The 19,512-nt window shown below is 39.2% G+C and overlaps 1 protein-coding gene across 2 annotated transcripts in view; it reads left to right on the top strand.

Annotated features, from left to right (window-relative positions):
- Nucleotides 1–19,512, top strand: part of doc2b (double C2-like domains, beta) — a 47,734-nt gene that overhangs the window by 15,927 nt on the left and 12,295 nt on the right. The window contains exons 2-5 of one of the 2 annotated variants that reach the window (XM_077593001.1): nucleotides 7,720–7,799; nucleotides 12,050–12,073; nucleotides 15,115–15,189; nucleotides 17,071–17,180. In XM_077593001.1, the coding sequence (XP_077449127.1) occupies nucleotides 7,720–7,799; nucleotides 12,050–12,073; nucleotides 15,115–15,189; nucleotides 17,071–17,180 (289 nt within the window). The remainder of the gene's footprint in view (nucleotides 1–7,719; nucleotides 7,800–12,049; nucleotides 12,074–15,114; nucleotides 15,190–17,070; nucleotides 17,181–19,512) is intronic. The other variant, XM_077593002.1, reaches the window with a different exon arrangement.

Below are 19,512 nucleotides of genomic sequence, written 5' to 3' on the forward strand. Positions count from 1 at the left end.
ACCGAGAAACCGCACGGGGAAGGTGTTTTCGACCCGTTTTGATTTTTTGCCGGATTTCTTTGCAGTCTCGCGTTCGTTAAAAATAGGTGCCAGTCAGATTTTGTGACAAACTACTACTTGTTCTCATCAAGTAGGATTTAGTAGACCATGCGAATATACCGTATTTTCCGTAAGGCACACATTCAATGAATGACCGATCTTAAAATTTGTTTCACATATAAGGTGCACTGTAGTAGTTGTAGTAGTAGTAGTAGTAGTAGTAGTAGTAGTAGTAATAATAGTAGTAGTAGCAGTAGTAGTAGTTGTAGTAGTAGTTTTAGTAGTAGTGGTAGTAGTAGTAGTAGTAGTAGTAGTAGTAGTAGTAGTAGTAGTGGTAGTGGTAGTAGTGGTAGTGGTAGTAGTAGTAGTAGTAATAGTAGTGGTAGTAGTGGTAGTGTTATTATTATTATTAGTAGTAGTTAGTAGTAGTGGTAGTAGTAGCAGTAGTAGTAGTAGTGGTGGTAGTAGTAGTAGTGGTAGTAGTGGTGGTAGTAGTAGTAGTAGTAATAGTAGTGGTAGTAGTAGTGGTAGTAGTAGTGGTAGTAGTGGTAGTAGTAGTGGTGGTAGTAGTAGTAATAGTAGTGGTAGTAGTAGTGGTGGTAGTGGTAGTAGTAGTAGTGGTGGTAGTGGTAGTAGTGGTAGTAGTAGTGGTGGTAGTGGTAGTGGTAGTAGTAGTGGTGGTAGTAGTAGTGGTGGTAGTAGTAGTGGTGGTAGTGGTAGTGGTAGTAGTAGTGGTGGTAGTGGTAGTAGTAGTGGTGGTAGTGGTAGTAGTGGTAGTAGTAGTGGTGGTAGTGGTAGTAGTAGTGGTGGTAGTGGTAGTAGTGGTGGTAGTGGTAGTAGTGGTAGTAGTAGTGGTGGTAGTGGTAGTAGTAATAGGGCATTGTGTTATGGATACACTAGATTTCATACAATGATTAACCAATAAGTAATAGTAATCCATATTTAAGGAGGAATGGATTAAAAGGCGAACTGAGAAAATTGAAGTCATTTATTTGCTCCTTATAGTGCGGAAAATAGGGTATTAAAGTGGATTGCGAGACCATAAATATACTGAAAAGCAACGTACTATGCAATGTTGATTTAGGAAGGTTGGCAGTTGCCTGGCCAATTGGACGTCTAGTGCTGCCAATGGCAGCAACAAGGTGTAAGAATCAACTTAAATGAACCTTCGTTCATTCAGCCCTCCCACATAAAATCGACTGAACGTCTAGCACTGCCAATGAGTGCCAACAAGGTAAAAAAAATGTTCATCTTCTGGCAAAGATATAGAACAGGGGTGGCCAAGTCCGGTCCTCGAGAGCCCCTGTCCAGTCTGTTTTCCATATCTCCCTCCTCTACCACACCTGAATCAAATGATAAACTCATCAGCAAGCTGTCCAGAAACTTGATACCGATCCAGATGATTTGATTCAGGTGTGTTGGTGGAGGGAGATATGGAAAACAGACCGGATAGGGGCTCTGGAGGACCGGACTTGGCCACCCCTGATATAGATCTTCCCACTCACAAGATGTCCAATCTATTTGAAGTGGGAGGGTAGCAGCAAATATAAACGTTCGTTCGCCAATGGCTGCAGTGTCAGCAATTACTTTACATTCAAAGTAGTATACAGTAATTTTGTATTATAAGGGAAAATATCTATCCTCACAAAGGCCGCGAAGGGGAGACCCTGAATTGGTGGCCAATCGCAGTGGACGAGGAAACAAAGGACAACCAGGCAATTGCCTGGCACGCCACCAATGGGCTAGGGAGTAAAATATATGTATTTTTTAAAAATTGGTACAACATTACCATTTTTTATTCCAAGGTGATTACACCTAAACACATCATTTCTTCTTGTTCCCCTCCTGTAGCTATTTTGCGGTCCATTTTGTCGCATTCCCGCTCCGTGTCGAAAGCTTTTCTAACATTTGTGATATTTTTAGAAGCATTTGAGGCGATAAAGCACTCGTTCAACTCTGCGTTAACAACGGCTGATGACTCACAATCACACCTGCGTAAAAAAGCAGCCTGCAATCGACACATCGATTGCACACCTGAAGAGCTATAAAAGTTCATTTCTGCGATACGTTGTTACTAAACAAGCTAATGCAATTTCAGATGCCGTTGTTTTCTCCTATTTGGATTCCACACGGAGACGTATCCATTGATAATACCATAAAGATTTTAGCTGCAGGCCACTTAAAGACAAAGGTTAACTAATCCAGGTATCAGATAGACACGGAGGCTAATGTCGAAGATTAACAAGCGTTCCATCCTGCTTTAATAAGAGGGGAGATGTAAATTAAGCTCTTGGGACGCTGGCCCAAAAGCTTCTGATTCTACACAGCAAATGAAGTTATGGGGAAATAAAGATCTAAGGATTCATTTAACGCCTTAGTCCGGATGTCCTTTGCGTGACTTTGGTTGTCAGGCTACTTCGTTAGATGCAACTCAGTGGAGAGTAGATGCCCAAAAAATGGGTAAAAAAAGGCTCTTGTTCTCATTTTAGTTATGTTATGTTAGGGTTATTAATCTTACATTATTATATATTTGCTTGCAATGAAGAAGACTGTTTTGAGAACCATCGACCTCTCACACTGTTGTTCACACCGCTCCCTTGGGAAGATCCGGAGGACTCTCAATTGTTTTGACTTCTGTGATGCCTGTTGTAAAATCTTATGTAATAAATAAGCAAGAGAGGCGTCGATTGGGAGAATGATCTTGTATGAAGGCGCGTGAGGATCGATTCTCTCTTGTAAGAGACCGGTTATGAGTCAGATGTGTGTTTTATTTATGTGTGCATTTGGGAATGCCTATTGGTGAACCTAACATGTTTTATCAAAGAAAACGAGATATAAAAAAAGTTATGGACTTGCACTGCTTACGCTTAAGAATTAAATTGCAAAGCATCCTAACACTTTCAGGGACAGTGGTCGCTACCCTTAATAACTATTTAAAAGTTGACAATTGAAACCTTTTGAACCAACATTTGCCCCGCCCCTTCAATAGCTATCAACGGGTTAAATGACTATATTATGGTTTTTTAAAAAGTCGTAATTTACATATGAAAGAGTTCATTCTAGTCAAATTTGGATTAGAATTGAAGGGAATCTGTTGTAATTGAACAGAATGGCATTGTACGGCGTCAACCTTAGATTCAATCTAACCCTCCGACGTCATATTAGATTAGATTAGATAACTTTATTCATCCCGTATTCGGGAATTTAAAAAAAATTAAAATCTAAAATAATTGGCATTGTTTGGAGTCAGATTTCTTTACCGTGAAGGTGACACACTATTATGTTCCTCCCCCAATTTCAAACCAGGTGTTTTAAAAATATATATATATTTTTAGTGAATCATGTTTTATGGCATCATAATTAGGTTCAATCTGATATCATTGAAAGTGTAATTAGGAACACTTAATCAGTCACTTAATTTGACTGAATGGTTTCCCATTGGAATTCAACTGTATCGCATTTTCGAAGTTTTAGGATAGAGCTGTTTTTAATTGGGAAGGTTAATTCAGTGTGCATGTTGAAAGTTAAATTGATTGAATGGTTCCGCATCGTAATAGGACTCAATCTCATCGCATTTACAGTCAATCGGGTTGTATTGTAAACAGTTTAAATTGAATCACATTTCGCATTGGCATCGGTATGTTGATATCACAACTTCCCAAAAATTGCATCATGTGGTAATTTGAGTCAATCACATCGTAAATTGACTAAACGGAACGTGGAAATTCAATTCGATCTGAACTCATCACAGCTTGATCTAACTGAATCACTGGCACAAAATGTTGTTAAAACACATGGTTTGAAATTGGGGGAGGAACATAATACTGTGTGTCACCTTCACGGTAAAGAAATCTGACTGCAAACAATGCCAATTATTTTTGATTTGCTCCCCTTAACCCTTAATTCGGAATAATGATGAGCTTGGTTCGGGCATTTGGAGAGGGTCAGAAAAATCACCCATTTATTTTTGATCAGTATGCAAATGTGTGAATCATTTCTGCCGCCGTCGTGGGAAGGAATCGCTTCTGTCAAGCGGACTGCCTTCTTTCTATTTGGCCTCTCAATGGAAGCCCCCCGAGGTCAGCCGCAGATTGTTGTGTCAAGTGTCTGCGTCTGGCTGTTGAACAAATTCCAAAACAACTCGCTTTCGCTAGCCGACTGAAATCATCTCTTTGGTAATAAGCAAAACAAACAACACTTTTTTTTCTCCGTTGAACAGAATGTGACATCCCACTCTAATGAGAAGGAAGTAATAGGATGGCGCGGTAAAGCACACTGGAAAATTGCTCATTGGAGCTTGGCACGGACAAGCAAATGATCACTGAGACACTTTTTCCTTACAACATGTTTCCCACCAAAGAGTGTCTGTTTGCTTGTATTAATTTTTTTTTTTTTACCTATACCTTGCTACCATTGACGGCGGTAGACGTCTAATCCACTGCCATAAATGGCTGTCTATTGCTCTCAATGATAGACAATGGGTTAGCCATTTCATTTAAGAATCATGTTTTTTATTTTTTCTCAAACGCTTTTATTACATTCCTATAGGATAGCGGTGTCAAACCTGGTGGGCGTGTGGTTTGCACATCGGTCCCACTGTTGTGAGATCGAGGGTTCAATCCCAGGTGTGTTCCGATCCCCCTGTGTGGAGTGGTACACGGTCGATTGGTCGCCGGTCTTTTGGTCGCTGGTCTTTTGGTCGACCAAAAGACCGGCGACCAATCGACCGCACACGGTGTGGAGTTTACATGTTCTCCCCGGGCTTGCCTGGGTTTTCTCCGGGTGCTCCAGTTTTCTACCACATCCCACAAATCATGCGTGGTGGGCTGGTTGAGCAATCTAAATTACCCATAGGTATGAAGGTGACTGTGAAGGTGACTGTGAATGCACCCCCCGCAACCCTTGTGATGATAAGCGGTGAATGATTATTTTAAATGAATTGGGTGATTACTTGGGGACAAACTGTTTAATGAATGAAATGAAAGAAAATGTAAGTCATTCGAAATGAAATAAAGTGTACTGAAAAATATCACAATTTCCACAAATAAATTGTATTAAACTGAAAAAAGGAAAGAAAAGCAAATACAAAAATTCAAATAAGTGTGGACCGTGTATTTTGCTCTGCGAATTTTAATTTATTACTCTGTTTGTATTTGTTTTGTTGTACATATGTTAGGGACTTTTTTTTCGTTTTTTTTCCCCATTGACCTGTCCATGTGATTGCTCATTGAGTTCACCTGTCACCTCCCCTGCCCCTGGTGTATCTCCTACTTGCAACCTCTTGTGTGACCCAGGTGTTTCTAATTGTCTCGTCAACCCATGTCTGTCTATTGAAATCCTGCGTTTGCGTTGTTATGTCCCGTGATCCTCGTTTTCACCATGTCCTCCCCGTCAGGTTTGATGTTCTTACTTGATTCCTAATTCTTTTTTACTTTCTGATAATCCTGTCATAGTTATTAAAGTTTTTCTTAGCGCACTCCACTCCCTGCTCTTGTTTGCTTCCCCATGTTTGGGTCCTAATACGCATCATACCTGTCAACCTCTGCCGATAACTGCCCTTATAAATGATTATGATTCCCCTTACAAACCCCCAAAAAACCTTACAAACACCGTACGAGTCGTACGGTGTTTGTAAGGTTTTTTGGGGGGTTTGTAAGGGGAATCATAATCATTTATAAGGGCAGTTATCGGCAGAGGTTGACAGGTATGACGCATTCACGACCCTGCCAAATTGTGACAATAAATATGTTGTGATCTTACATAGACTGCTTCCAGATCCTCCCAGTTAAAATAATTTAACAATTTCCCTCTTTCACTAACAACATACTCTTTGACCTTGCCTGGCGTTCAATGCGTTAACTAAGAAGAAATTTTGAAGAGATGTCCACTGTTTTGGCAATAGTCCCTGAACGGGTTAAAATGAACACAACAAAATTTCAGGCCGCAAAATGGCAAAAGAGAATGTCGTAACAACAATCTCTCCCGGAGCTTTCCCGAGTCCAAGTCACCCGCGGAAAAGGTAATGGAGCCGTTGTTAACTGATGGCTCCCCGCGTGACAGCCACCATCGGTCGGCGGACTCCCGTCGACTTCATCTGCCACTTTGACACTGTTTCATCCATGAGAAGTGATGTGAAACGATGTGACGAATGTGTTTGATGTTGCCATTTTTGGCAGATTTTGGCCATTAATACTCAGAAATGCCTCATGTAACTCTTTTGAAAAATAAACCCCTGAAGCCTGTTTCACTTAACATGACATTTATTTATTTATTTATTTGATAGTGCACATTAATTAGCCTCTCAAGCGGCATCTAGTAGATGGTAAATATGACAGATTATAGCATAAATATGTTGTGACCTTACATAGATCACTTCCAGATCTTCCCAGTTAAAATAGATTGGACGTTTATTGCTGTCATTAGGTGTTATCAATATCAATTTCCCTCTTTCACTGATGACTACAGAGATACTTTTTGAATTGCCTGGCTTTCAATGCATTAACTAACAATATATGTTCATTAATATGAATATGTTCCTTAATATGTGCTGTCCCTTATTAATAAATAAATCAAACTCAACTGCTAATTCACATCTGCGGTCTAAGGCTGGTAGCAGAAAGACATCAAAATATTAGAAAGAACCTTGAGGTTACAAAAAATACATTCTTAAGAAATGAAGGGTTAATTGTTACAGGACTGGAGGTTCTATTCCTGAGTCCACTATACTGTAAGCCCCTTTAAAAAAATAAAAAAATCAGACATGAGAGGTGGGGCAATTCCATGGAACACCTTGTACATTATTAGACAAGCCATTTTAAATCTTTTTAAAATTCTCAAAGCAATTTTTTTTTAATACTTTTTAACTTCGGTAGGCATGTCCATCAAAAGGGTTTGACCAGCCTCTCATGCATGTTTTATTGGAATGTGGGAGGAAACCGGAGTACCCGGAGAAAACCCACGCAGGCCTGGGGAGAACATGCAACCTCCACATAGGTGGACTGACCCGGATTTGAACCCAGGACCCCAAAACTGTGAGGCACTAAGCGCCGGGCCTCGCTTGAGGGATGTTTATGGTATTTGACATACTGTATATAGCCATTGGAACGACTTTTTTGTCTGCTTTGTAACAAGACATCTGAAGGGAAAGCAGGCAAAGTTTAAGCATCTGCTGACGTTGTCCCCGAGGACCAAACTGCTAAGCTAAATCAGGAAAAGGTTGCTGAGGTGGCACGCAAATGCCATTAAACACAATCGGCACAGTGCAGGAATTGACTCTGATTTGCTTGTTCCTGCAATAATGCAAGACTCCCCTTCTTCAACGTCTCACATCCTATAATTACTGCTGTATAGAAAGCTGGCAAATTGACCAATGATGTAGAAGGGCAAATAGAAATTGGATTGTTTTGGGGACATCGTACAGGTATCGCGGAAAAACATTGTATCTTAAAGGGAAATTATTTTGATTTTCACGACCCTTGTAACAATAAGCACCTCAGAAGAGAGAAGGGAACGAATGATTTGAGACGTCCAGCTGTAGAATGATTGATTTTTTGGAATCTTTGCAGAAAGAATGAACCCACCCAAATTTTAAAACACAGATTTTTTTTCACATGTTGACCTTGAAGAAATTGAAGGCAAGATTTGATAAAAATGATGGGTTTGTCTTCTCTTGACTTCTAGCTACTCTTGGAACTTTGGACTTCAGCTTGCTGTACGACCAGGAGAACAATGCTCTTCACTGCACCATTAACAAAGCCAAGGTAATCATTATTCCACTCCAGTAGCTACTGTAATTACAGTCAAACTGACATCCTTTTGTCTATCTCAATTTTAAAGGGGAAAAAAACGCCATCCCAGGCTTCTTAAAAGTATCTAATCGTGGTTCCTTGCAAATGTATGGAAACTTTATTCATTTTTTTGCTACTTTTGCACCCATATACTATCTGTATCGATATGGTACTAAAACGACTAGATATCCAACCATATGTTATCCAATCACCTTTCTGCTGTGAATTTGACATACCCTCTCACCGGTCAATTAACCACTAGGCACTAAACGAGTTCATCATAAACATTTAGTAATTTAGGGTTTTTCAGTCTGTCAATTAGTGAAGAAAATTACCCCCCAAAAACCATCAGAACCTTTCACACTGGCCTAATTTTTGATTCGGCGCTCAATTTAAAAGAGCAATTGACCATTGAAAATGTTAATTTTGTGGCAAGGACTGATTGCTGACATTTTCCCTTTACTGATGCATAAACAGCAGCGAACGAGAGGCTGAATCGAAACAAAATTTGCATAACGACACTGACACGCTTTCAATATGTCGCTAGCGTCAATATTATGTGACGTGATTTTTTTATTTGTCCTACGCATCATCATATTAAACGGGGTGGGAAAGACGCTTGAGTTTCTTTTCACCTCAGCAGGTATTCATTATCTTAAAAGCATATTAATCTTAATATCAGATGTTTAAAAGCGATAACTTGAAGCAGGTGTGGATTTAAGAGGGTTAGACGTTGGACCCTTTGGTATAAAAGGAAAAACAAATAGATGTATCTTAATAGAATAAAACGGTGTTTTTGAAAATGGCCTATTTTGTTGCTCTTCTGGAATTCTGAGGTAAATTCTTTAGTACATTATTGTGAAGCCTACATTGAAGTTTTATTAATACAAACCCATATATGGAAATAAAACGTTCCCAAAAAAGTTAATTCATTCATTTTCTGTATCGCTTGTGAAATGAAAATTTTGCTTGTAACACACAAGTTTGGCAGCCCGAGAGTTGAGTGGTTAGGGTTTCGGCTTCGCAGTTCTGGGGACCTGGGTTCGATGCCAGGTTGGTCCAACAGAGATTGAATCCTTTCTCAGAACTTACAATAAAAAAAAAACAACCAATGTTGTTGTTTGGAAGTAAATTTTGTTTTCATTTTCATTATTCATCTTTGTCGCATATTTGGAGACAAATGTCACTTCTAACCGCAGATTTAAAAAAAATATTGTACATCCACATATTGTATTGTAAAACAAAATCACAAATATGTATTTCCGAATCTCAACCAATCAAAACAGCTCAAGCAATCAAATTGGGGGAGAAGGGCGAGACAACATTGCTGGTGTCTTTTACATTTCAACTCCTTATCCAATCATATTGCAAAATAACGGACTGTCGCCGTCAGTCACGCGTAAAAAAATTTCATGCCAACGGTAACATTTTCATTTTACAATTTCACTTCTTTTGCCACATTTGTATTTACATATACCAGAAGTATTCCGCTAGCATTTTAGCAAAATTAGTTAAATAAAAAACATAGTCCGTAAATAAGGAATAAATTGACCTTTAGTGTATGAGGTATTTTATGGGGACCCTCGAACTTGAGACTATAGACAGCTGCCTAATGCTGCCTCATGGTGACATAAGACCACCGTCAAATGAGGACTACGGCCTGACTTGATGTTTATGTGCCACTTAATTGATCTGGTGGCCCACACGGTCACTGGGCTTGCGTAAGAATTAGCACATATTTTACATACTAATGCATCAAAGGCACAAAATGGCACTTATGCACCTTGCCTTGATTAAAGCAATTACCACTCATGCCTTCACCGCTGCTTTTTCCTTCTCAAGACAAATGAGGTTATTTCCACTCCCCCGTCTATCTTTGAGTGCTCCACAGAGTAAAAATGCCTCGTACCTCGGCGACACACACGACGCCCCCGTAAGGCTTCCTCGCTCTGTTCTTGTTGCTCTAATTGAATCAGCACCAAATCGAAGCGGTTTGTTTGGTCAAGCGGGTTTCGGAGGAAATGAAATCGAGTTGTTTTTTTCTTTGTTTTTTTTTCGTACTTCTCATTCGTAAACTTTGAGTTTGGTGTTTTACCATGAGTCAGGTCACAAGCGGCGACAGAAAATGAAATGTTTTATATTTCAGCATTCTACATGCTTCTTATAACACAGGTTCAAATCGGGAATTGAACGTGGCACAAAAAATTAAGTCCCTGGTCAGCGGCTATTATAATAAATTTTTGCATGCTAATTAAATTTACACAGATGCATAACTATTAAAATTGAGAAATAAAAATAATCCAGGTAACGGCTTCCTCCTGCATAGTTGAAGATCCAGCAGAGGGTTTTTGACTCAATGGTTAGGTTATGTTATGTTATGTTATGTCATGTTGTGTTATGTTATGTTATGTTATGTTATGTCATGTTATGTTATGTTATGTTATGTTATGTTAGGTTAGGTTAGAACTTTATTTCATCCCGTATTTGGGAAATTTCTTGGTTGCAGTAGCAAGACACAAGACATTGTAGACATAGGTAAAAAAACTAATTACAAAAATGCAATTAAAAAAAGACAGAAAAGCAGCAAAAACACAAAACGAGCAATAGCGTACGGAGCTACCGCTACCGGCTGCCACTTGAGCGGCGCCATCTTGGTTGCAGTAGCAAAAAACGGATACAGACACAAGAAAAGACGTTGTAGAGTTGGATAAAACTGGAACCACACACAGGAAGTCTTCTACAAGATGGGGAACTTCTGCAGACAATGGTAAACGTAGTGGAAACTCGTCTTCGTCGTGCGACGAGTTGGAATACGAAACTGAAAGTGGGTTAGAAGTAAGTTCCCAAGAACGTGATTCCTGGGGAGATTGAACCATACAAGTTCAAAGCGGACGCATAATCAACATAATGCAACGTAAGTGAGTGACAGAGAGCACTTGACGCAGAAGCATCTCAGGCTCCATTAACATTAGATCCACTGAATGTTAAATATCTTAGTTATTTTACTGGGGCACTTTTGGAAACGCCAGGGCCAACAACCCCATCCAATGTCATTCTTAACTACGTTATATTTCACTGCAGTTTAGCCCCCCAAAACAACCCAATTCATTGGCCAAGCATCATTTGTCACTTGGTCAAAGCAATCTTCAGTAAAATGTTAGGATCGAAACAACAGAATAGACTGCCTACTGCCCGTTTCCAATTGCTCAATTCACTCAGTCAGACGGAAAAAAAATAGAGGCTAAAATTGGCAGTGTTCGTAATGTGACAATTTCCTACACGACACATTTTAACCAATTTACGAAGTAATTGAATTTCTTGGAAAAACAACTAAAACGCTGGTCGCCACAGTAATGAAACTAAACAGAAGACGACGCCATCCACGCATGACGTTACTCGGTAGCAACTCTGACTTTCTGGTCAACTGCAAAATAGGATGAAAACTGTTTTTTTAACAAAACAAAGGACTATGGTTTGTTGTGGGGCCTTTTAAGGATTGACGGGTTTACCAGTTGTCATATTCTTCAATTAAACTGGTGTTGGGATCTGATACAATGTCCCAATTAAGCCTTAGGGGGATTATAATTGGGCATTATTTCTCTGCATTCTTGAAACTGTTTTGTGCGTCTATTAACTGTATTACTACATCTCATATTCCTAAGTGGAACTGGCTTTTTTTGGTTAAAATTTGCATAAATGGACCAAAAATTGCTTTAATGTACTGAAAAAAAGCTCTTCTTATCCATATCCGGGTTCGAGACCTACACGACAACCTACCTTGACACTCCATCCACTATCTTTTTTATTAGGCTCTATCTCTTGATTTTGCTTTTTTGTTTTCCATCCACACCAAGTTTTGAAGTGCTCAAATTGTGTATGTTTATGCTTCACTTTCAATTTCACTCTTAATTTCCGTTTGTCCGTTTGTGTCATGTCACTTATATTATTAGCATTAGACACAATAGTAATCTATTTGGTGTTTGAATCAAAATTGAATGGAAAAAGTTGTTTCTTTATGTTGTTGCTTTCTTTTTCTCCTAATTCTGTTGTCTTCCTCCCAACTCATTTTTTTTGCATGCCTTCATCTGCGTGTTGCTGTTTTATATGCACACACACACACACATGCGCACACACACACACACACACACGCACACACACACACACACACACACACACACACACACACACACACACACACACACACACACACACGTACGCAACAGCTTCCTGTTCCCAGGTACAAAAAGGTAAGCCTGTGAGATAAGCAAGCTCCAATCCTTGATTCAATCATTATGCCTTATCTGCGCAACCGCCCGTGAACCCTGATTGACATCCCACCCCTGAACCCCCCCGAACCCCTTCTCACTTTCCTCATTGTGATTTCCCACCTTACACCACTGGTGTCAAAGTAGCAGCCCAGGGGCCAAATGTGGCCCGCCACATCACTTTGTACGGCCTGCAAAAGGAAATCCTGTGTGTCGACTTCATGTTTCATGCTAAAATTCAAATGAAGATTATAGATTTAAAAAGATTATTCATCTTTTTCCCTTTTTTTTAGAAAGTCAGCTGGAATAGGCTCCAGCACCCCCCAAATCCTGACCATGAATGAATGAGTGCATGGGTTTGATTCCCACTCGGTAGTGCTCTATTCCTACACCTTTACCTTTTGTAAAAATATCTCTCCATTCCTTGCCATTGACAGCGATATATGTCTAAATATCTATGGCAGTCAATGGTAGCGGACGGCTTACATTTAGACCTATTTTTCCAGGAAGCCTTTTTTTCCTCTTTCTATTGTAATGAATACATTTGAATGAAGAAAAAAAAAATGACAAAAAGGCTCCTTCACCACCATTACGCCCTGACACCAACTCGCCTAGCGCCATGCACTCCTTCCTGTGTTCCCTGGTCAAAATAAATGAGTCTGCATCAAGCCATCCCCGTGCGACCCCCCAAGCCGTAACTCCTCTCCCCCTTGTTGGCGCCGTCACCAGTGATGAGTTGGACCCATCTGCTCGGTTCGCCACATTACCCACCTCCATCACTCGGGGTCTCACGCCGAGGTGCTCCCCAACAAAATCAACCCTTCGGGCTTGGGTTATTAATCCCCCCGTTAACACTGCTCTTTGTATGAAAACCATTTTTCCCAAGAAGTTAATGATAATTATTCAATGGTATAGATCGTGATCAACGTCCAATTCATTTAAACCAGAAGTGCTAGCAGCAAATGAGCATTGGTTCAATCGTACTATTACTAGATTCTTTTAACTCAAAATATCAATATTTTTATTTTGGCCATATTTTCCCAATATGAAAATATGCAAATTTGATGTCCAGATCTGAATTACATTTTTATAGCATCATTTTTGAAGAGAAAAATGATAACTCAATGCAACTTAAAAAAAAATAACATGACTAAAACAAAGTACAGAAATATATAACCTCTGATAACACGCTTAGTATTTTAAAATACCTTTCAATAGTATTTACAATTCATTTTCTCCATTTGATAAGAATAGATGTCCCACTCCTTATAACTGGTTGGACTGGTAGTGAATGCTCATGTTTCACTGCCATTGACGGCGCTAGACGTCCAATCCATTTTGATTGGGAGGGGCAAATCCTAGCCAATATGGATTTGAATTTGAAGGCAGCCAATGAGATCACGATGTGCGCTTCAATGGGTTAAACTTGTTTTCTGCGTTCTCTATTCCGTTCCTCTAGTCAACCTAAAAATGCTAACTCTCCCAGTTAAAATGATTGGACGTGTGAGTTAAAAATGATTTTTATTGGTGCCACTTGTTAACCAGAAGCATAAGCAGATGTTTTTTCTTAGCGTGCCTTGCACGCGAATACGACATTGTGATGCATGTCGTCCATCTGGCTTTTCACCACAGTCGTCCGTCTCTAATGAATCGTTAATTACGATCAATGGAGTCTCCAAAAGAGCGCACCACTGCAGCTGTCCCTTCAACAGATGGGGACTAAAGTACATACGTATGAGGAACAGATGACACTTCTAAAAGTATTTGTACTCCTGTGTTGGCCACTGCTGTTCTCCAACACCTACGTAATGACTGGATTGACTGGAATGGTGTAAATTTCAAATGATGTTTATTTAATTTAATTCTCGGCCGTCGCTTTAATACGATGTCCATCAAGTTTTGCCTTAAAACCCTGAAAAAGGACACCCAAGGTGCATTTGATGAATACTAAATATCAACATTTCTCCAGGATTTGAGCCTATCCTAGCTGACTTCAGGGGACACCCTGAACTGGTGGCCAGCCAATCGCAGGGCACGAGGATACAGACAACAATTCACGCTCACACAAATTTTGAGTGTTCTACTAGCCTTTCGTGCATGTTTTTGCGATGTGGGAGTAAATCGGCGTACCCAGAGAAAACCCATGTAAGCCCGGGGAGAACATGCAAATTCCCCACATTGAGGACCTGACCTGGGATCGAACCCTCGACTCATAACTGTGAGGCTGAAAAAAAATTCAATCAATTTTAAATTTTTTGGATGAAATGCGTTTTGCTCTATTTTTAGTGCATTTGAAATACTTTAATCAAAGGAATAGCGCCATCCGTTTCCGCGGAAGCTTGCCGTTTGCTTGGTGGCGTGGCGGTGGGCCCTCCTACCTTCCTTCTGTTCTTGTATGCGCCAATATCCACAGTATTTCATGGCCGCCACACTTGCACTTGGCAGGGGTGCGTTCCTAAACATTACCGCTGTTGTTTCAGACTCGCTGCCCGTCTAGCATCTTGAAATAGATAAAAGCAGAAAAAGGAAACAAGAATAAAAAGAGGAGGCCGTAAAACTGTGCATATTAAAACAAACGAGCTGCTGCAAAATCATCTGAAACTTTATAAGTTAGGACATAGGAGTCAAATTGGCAGTAGAGGGCCGGCACATTACCTTGTGCGGCCCATGAATATAAATTTTCAAAATATGGCGGCCCGGCGGATGAGTGGTTAGTGCGTCGGCCTCACAGTTCTGGGGTCTTGGGTTCGAATCTAGGTCATTCCACCTGTGTGGAGTTTGCGTGGGTTTTCTCCAGGTACTCTGGTTCCCTCCCATATTCCAAAAACAGGCATAGTAGGCCAGTTGGACATGCTAAATTGCTATGACTGTGATCTTAAATAGTCAGCTGGGATAGGCTTCAGGTGAATAACACTGTAAATATACTCTGTGGCCTACAACAAAAGCCACAACTTTGACAACTTTGAGTTAAGACAACAGTTTAGCGTTGTTTTTATACTTTGTTAATCTTTTTCTTGGGGCAGGGGCTCAAGCCGATGGACCACAATGGGCTTTCCGACCCCTATGTCAAGCTGCACCTGCTACCTGGCGCCAGTAAGGTAAGTTTTGATCATGTTAACAGTTAATTTAACAAAAAAAACACCAAAAAAATAACATTTTAGGGTCTTTTCTGAGGATGTAGGACTGTTAATGATTTTAGATTAACAAATCGTAAAAGCAGAAAAGATTTTTTTTTAAACGTAAGTTACTATGTATTACATTTTGCTGAACTGTACACTAGTTGATATTTACAGTATTTTTATTAGTACTATAGTACTCGTGAAACAGAGTAACATACATGTTAACTGGTTACTACATTTCCTGACTCGACAAATCTTGAATATTATTATTTCTGTTATTTACCAATTATTTTTCATTATCTAGAAACTTTGGGGTAAATCTTTTTTTTTTATTGAATATTATGATTTTAATAGAAATAACTGAATTCTGTGAATGTGTAATTTATTTCTTGTAATATTTTGGCAGAGGTCCATAACATATCAAACGTTTTACATTAAGGATAAAAACACCTTGACGGAAAAAATGTCAACCTTACTGGTCCAATATTATGACTCAAGCCTTGCAAATATGTGAAATATACCACTTTTCATACACAAAAATTCCTTTTTATATAGTCACTCAATGGTACAGTGGTTCTTCCGCTTGACTTTGCTGCAGGCAGTCATGGTTCGATTCCCCTTCGGGGATGGTGTGATTGTGAGCATTGTGCCTTGCGATTGGCTGGCCACCAATTCAGGGCTCCAGCAACACCGCAATCGTTGTGTGGCTAAATCGTATGGAATATAAATCAATATTATGAAATACTGATTTTTTTTGTTTTAAAAATTAAATATCCCTTGACTTTAATGAAAAATAAACACTCACTTTACATATTATTCACTTGTTCTTGTTTTCCCTTTCTAAGGAAAAAAAACTTCAAATACTACACAGTTTTGAATACCCAGAACATTTAGGGTTTTTCACACTTTTTATCCACAACATTTTTTTTAAGTCTAGAATTTCTACTGTTCCTCTTTTTATTTTTTCCATGCAAATAAATTAATTGTTTGCTGCAGATTGAATAATTTCAAAAGAAAATCAATAATTCATGTTTTTTGATTGGAAAATGTAAATAAATAAAAAATAAAAAATGCAAAATGTACCTGATGGCAAACCTGTGACCCTGACAAGAAAAAGCGTTGTGCAAAATGAAAAAATACAAGAGCGCATTTCCTATAACAGTCTAAAAAAAGGGGATTTGGATGAATTTTAATGTCTATAAATGTTGTAACAACTATCAGAAAAGCTGTCAATTCATTAATCAATTAATTGTGGCAGCTTAATGAAACGTAGCCCGCAACAAAAAACAGTTTGACACCCCTCCATTAATCTTAAGTGGCCAAAAATGAACTGGTCCTTTCCACATGAGCTCTAATGTGACCAAACTGATTTAACACCCAGCCTTAGAGCAAAGACAAAAGAACATCACGCTGTAATAAATTCAATATACTTGTTTAAATGAAATTTTCTTGGACGATACCGTCTTGGTGCGAAGGTCAAGGTGCTCATCTATCTCTCGGAAAAGAACACCTTGAGTCTCTCAAACACTTCACCCGACAATCATTAAGCGGATTGTCGGCAGGACGGCCAAAAACTTGCCGCGCGTTGAATTCCGATGGCGCTCGCGCACCACGCAGATGTCGAGACTACGAGAAGTCCGATACGTCTGGCCTATAGTCGTCAGCTTTTGCATGACAAACGAGAACTGCCGGAATTGCGGGCTTTTCCCTCAAATATTTGGACGTAATCTTGGCAGCATGTCAATAAAACGCACAACCGAGGAATGAAGCGAGGCAGCTCGTCGATGGCGGCTGCTTCTTCTGTCCGATACGCCGACCTGTCCGTCCCTCCGTTGGTTTGTCTCTCTATTTTTCTTACAGGCTAATAAACTTCGAACCAAGACCCTGCGTAATACGCTCAACCCCGTCTGGAGCGAGACGTTGACCTACTATGGCATCACCGATGAGGATATGGTCCGAAAAACACTCAGGTACTCCTGATACTTTTTGGCTGGGTCTACTCAAGGTTAATGTTGGACTGATAACATTTCTGTGACATATCGACCAATGCCATGTTTTATGGGGAAAAACAACAACTTTATTTTTGCTTTTAACCCAGTTAAAATACAAATAAATATAAAACTAAATCCTGCAACCTTTGTGGGGATAAGCGGTGCAGAAAATGAATTCGATTAGATTAGATACCATAAAACCTCTATTTCAACGGCATGCCGTTCTATTTTTCAAACTTTCCCCCGTAGTGCCGTTCAATTAGAGGGTGCTGTTCTATTTTTCAATTCTTCCACCAAGGTGCCGTTCAATTAGAGGTGCTGTTCAATTAGAGGTGCCGTTCAAATAGAGGTGTCGCTCAAATACAGGTTTTACAGTAACTTTATTCATCACGTATTCGGGAAATTTCATTGTCACAGTAGCAAGAGGGTGAGAATACAGACAGGAAAATACATTTTGGACATAAATAAATAGGTAATAAATAAGTTAATAAATAAATATGTAAATAAATAAGTGTGTTGCTGAAATATATATATATATATATATATATATATATATACACATACATACATACACATAGATGTACATGTATACATGAATGAACAAAAGTAAATCAAATTAATACAATGTTGACAAGGAAAAATATGTTCAAAATGAGCCACATTATTGAGTCATCTGACAGGTTGCCGTAGCAACAAAGGCATCATCCAGCGCGTGATGTGTTTGACGTGGCAGGCAACCAACGTTATTGTAACTTTATATTAACCTGTACTATACAACATTTTAACATGATAACAAAGAGGGATACTGTAATATCCTGTTTTTGGTGGGGGGTTTTCAGAGGGTAGGAACAGATTACTTTGTATTTATAGTTATTTTATATGGGAAAAATTGATTTCAGATACAAGTAAATTGACATCCGAGCTGGGTCCCGGAACGCATTAAGCTCGTATCTCAAGGTTTTACTGTACGTGCAAATTTCATGCTAGTTACATAAAAAATGAATTCAACGTGAGCGACCTCGCTGCCGTGTTAGACACGTTTTCTCACCGCTACTGGATCATTTTAAATGTGTCGTTTGTCATCGAAACAACTTTTAAACAGTTGCCTAAAAAAAACAGCACTGTACATTACTTATCACAATGCATTATGTAACCTACTTGATAACCCGATAAAAATAAAGGAGCGCAGAAGTCACACTTTACACCTTGCATAACAACAGTGTTGCTTTTCATGTTTGAAAGTTGAAACATTGCTTCTTCTACCACATTTCATTCTCAAAATAGTGTTGCGGCCATGCAATTCTTTTGGCTCCGGATGCCTATTGCGCGTTTTTATTTTCAAGTCCATTTGTAACTGGCGACGATCTTGGAAACTTAGGACGTATTCAACCCAGGAAATGCAATTTTTTTCCAAAATTCAGTGTATATTTTTTTGATTGAATATGTTTTTTTCCCCCGCAAAATTCCCTGGATTTGATAACAAACATTGTCAAATAATTGGGCAAAAACAGTCTGGGTGGGGCAACACTGTAAAATATGCAAGTAAAAAAACTCACAAGCATTTAATCTTCATCAAAGTACAAAATATCTTAAACAACACTACTCACAACTTTTTATGTGTCCACCATGGAAAAATGGAAATCCATTTTTAACTCATTGGCTGCCATTGACAACAATAGACATTCAATCCATTTGAACTGTGAGGATTAGTTTTGTGATAAACACATTTAAATTAGGATGAAAAGCGCCACACGACTCGACATCTATCATCCTCATGGCACTGAAATCGCTAAATCCATGACACATCATGTAAAAAAAATAAATTAAAAACAAAGACCGAGTGGGTAATGACATTCATTTCATCATTTAGAGAGCAATTAATTAGCCGCCATGCTTATATTCAAAATGTCGAGCCGTTGTTTGGAGAGATTTGAAGATTGTGGAGTCACTCATTATATTCAGATAAGATAAGTCCATCTCATTCGGGTTTCATCATCCAACTGCCACATGATTCTTTTTTTTGCTGCGGCAAATTGAAAACGAGGAATAGAACGTAAAGATCACTGCTGATTTCCAAACAATCGTTTAATCCGTACACGAGCGCAAATAACAAAGCTTTTCACATTTGCTTTGATGTGAGCTGTTGAAAATTTACTGTGGTGAATTTATCGTTGGTGCGAGCGGAAACCTTATCGACGCTCTGCAAACAGACGCTTTGTGTGTGTGTGTGTGTGTGTGTCATCACTGATGAAGCCCTTTCACAATCATCGGTGAGCGAAGCCCTTGCACATTTCCACAGCGCACATCATTT

This window comes from Stigmatopora argus, chromosome 22, assembly GCF_051989625.1.
Source record: "Stigmatopora argus isolate UIUO_Sarg chromosome 22, RoL_Sarg_1.0, whole genome shotgun sequence".
Lineage (NCBI taxonomy): Eukaryota > Metazoa > Chordata > Actinopteri > Syngnathiformes > Syngnathidae > Stigmatopora > Stigmatopora argus.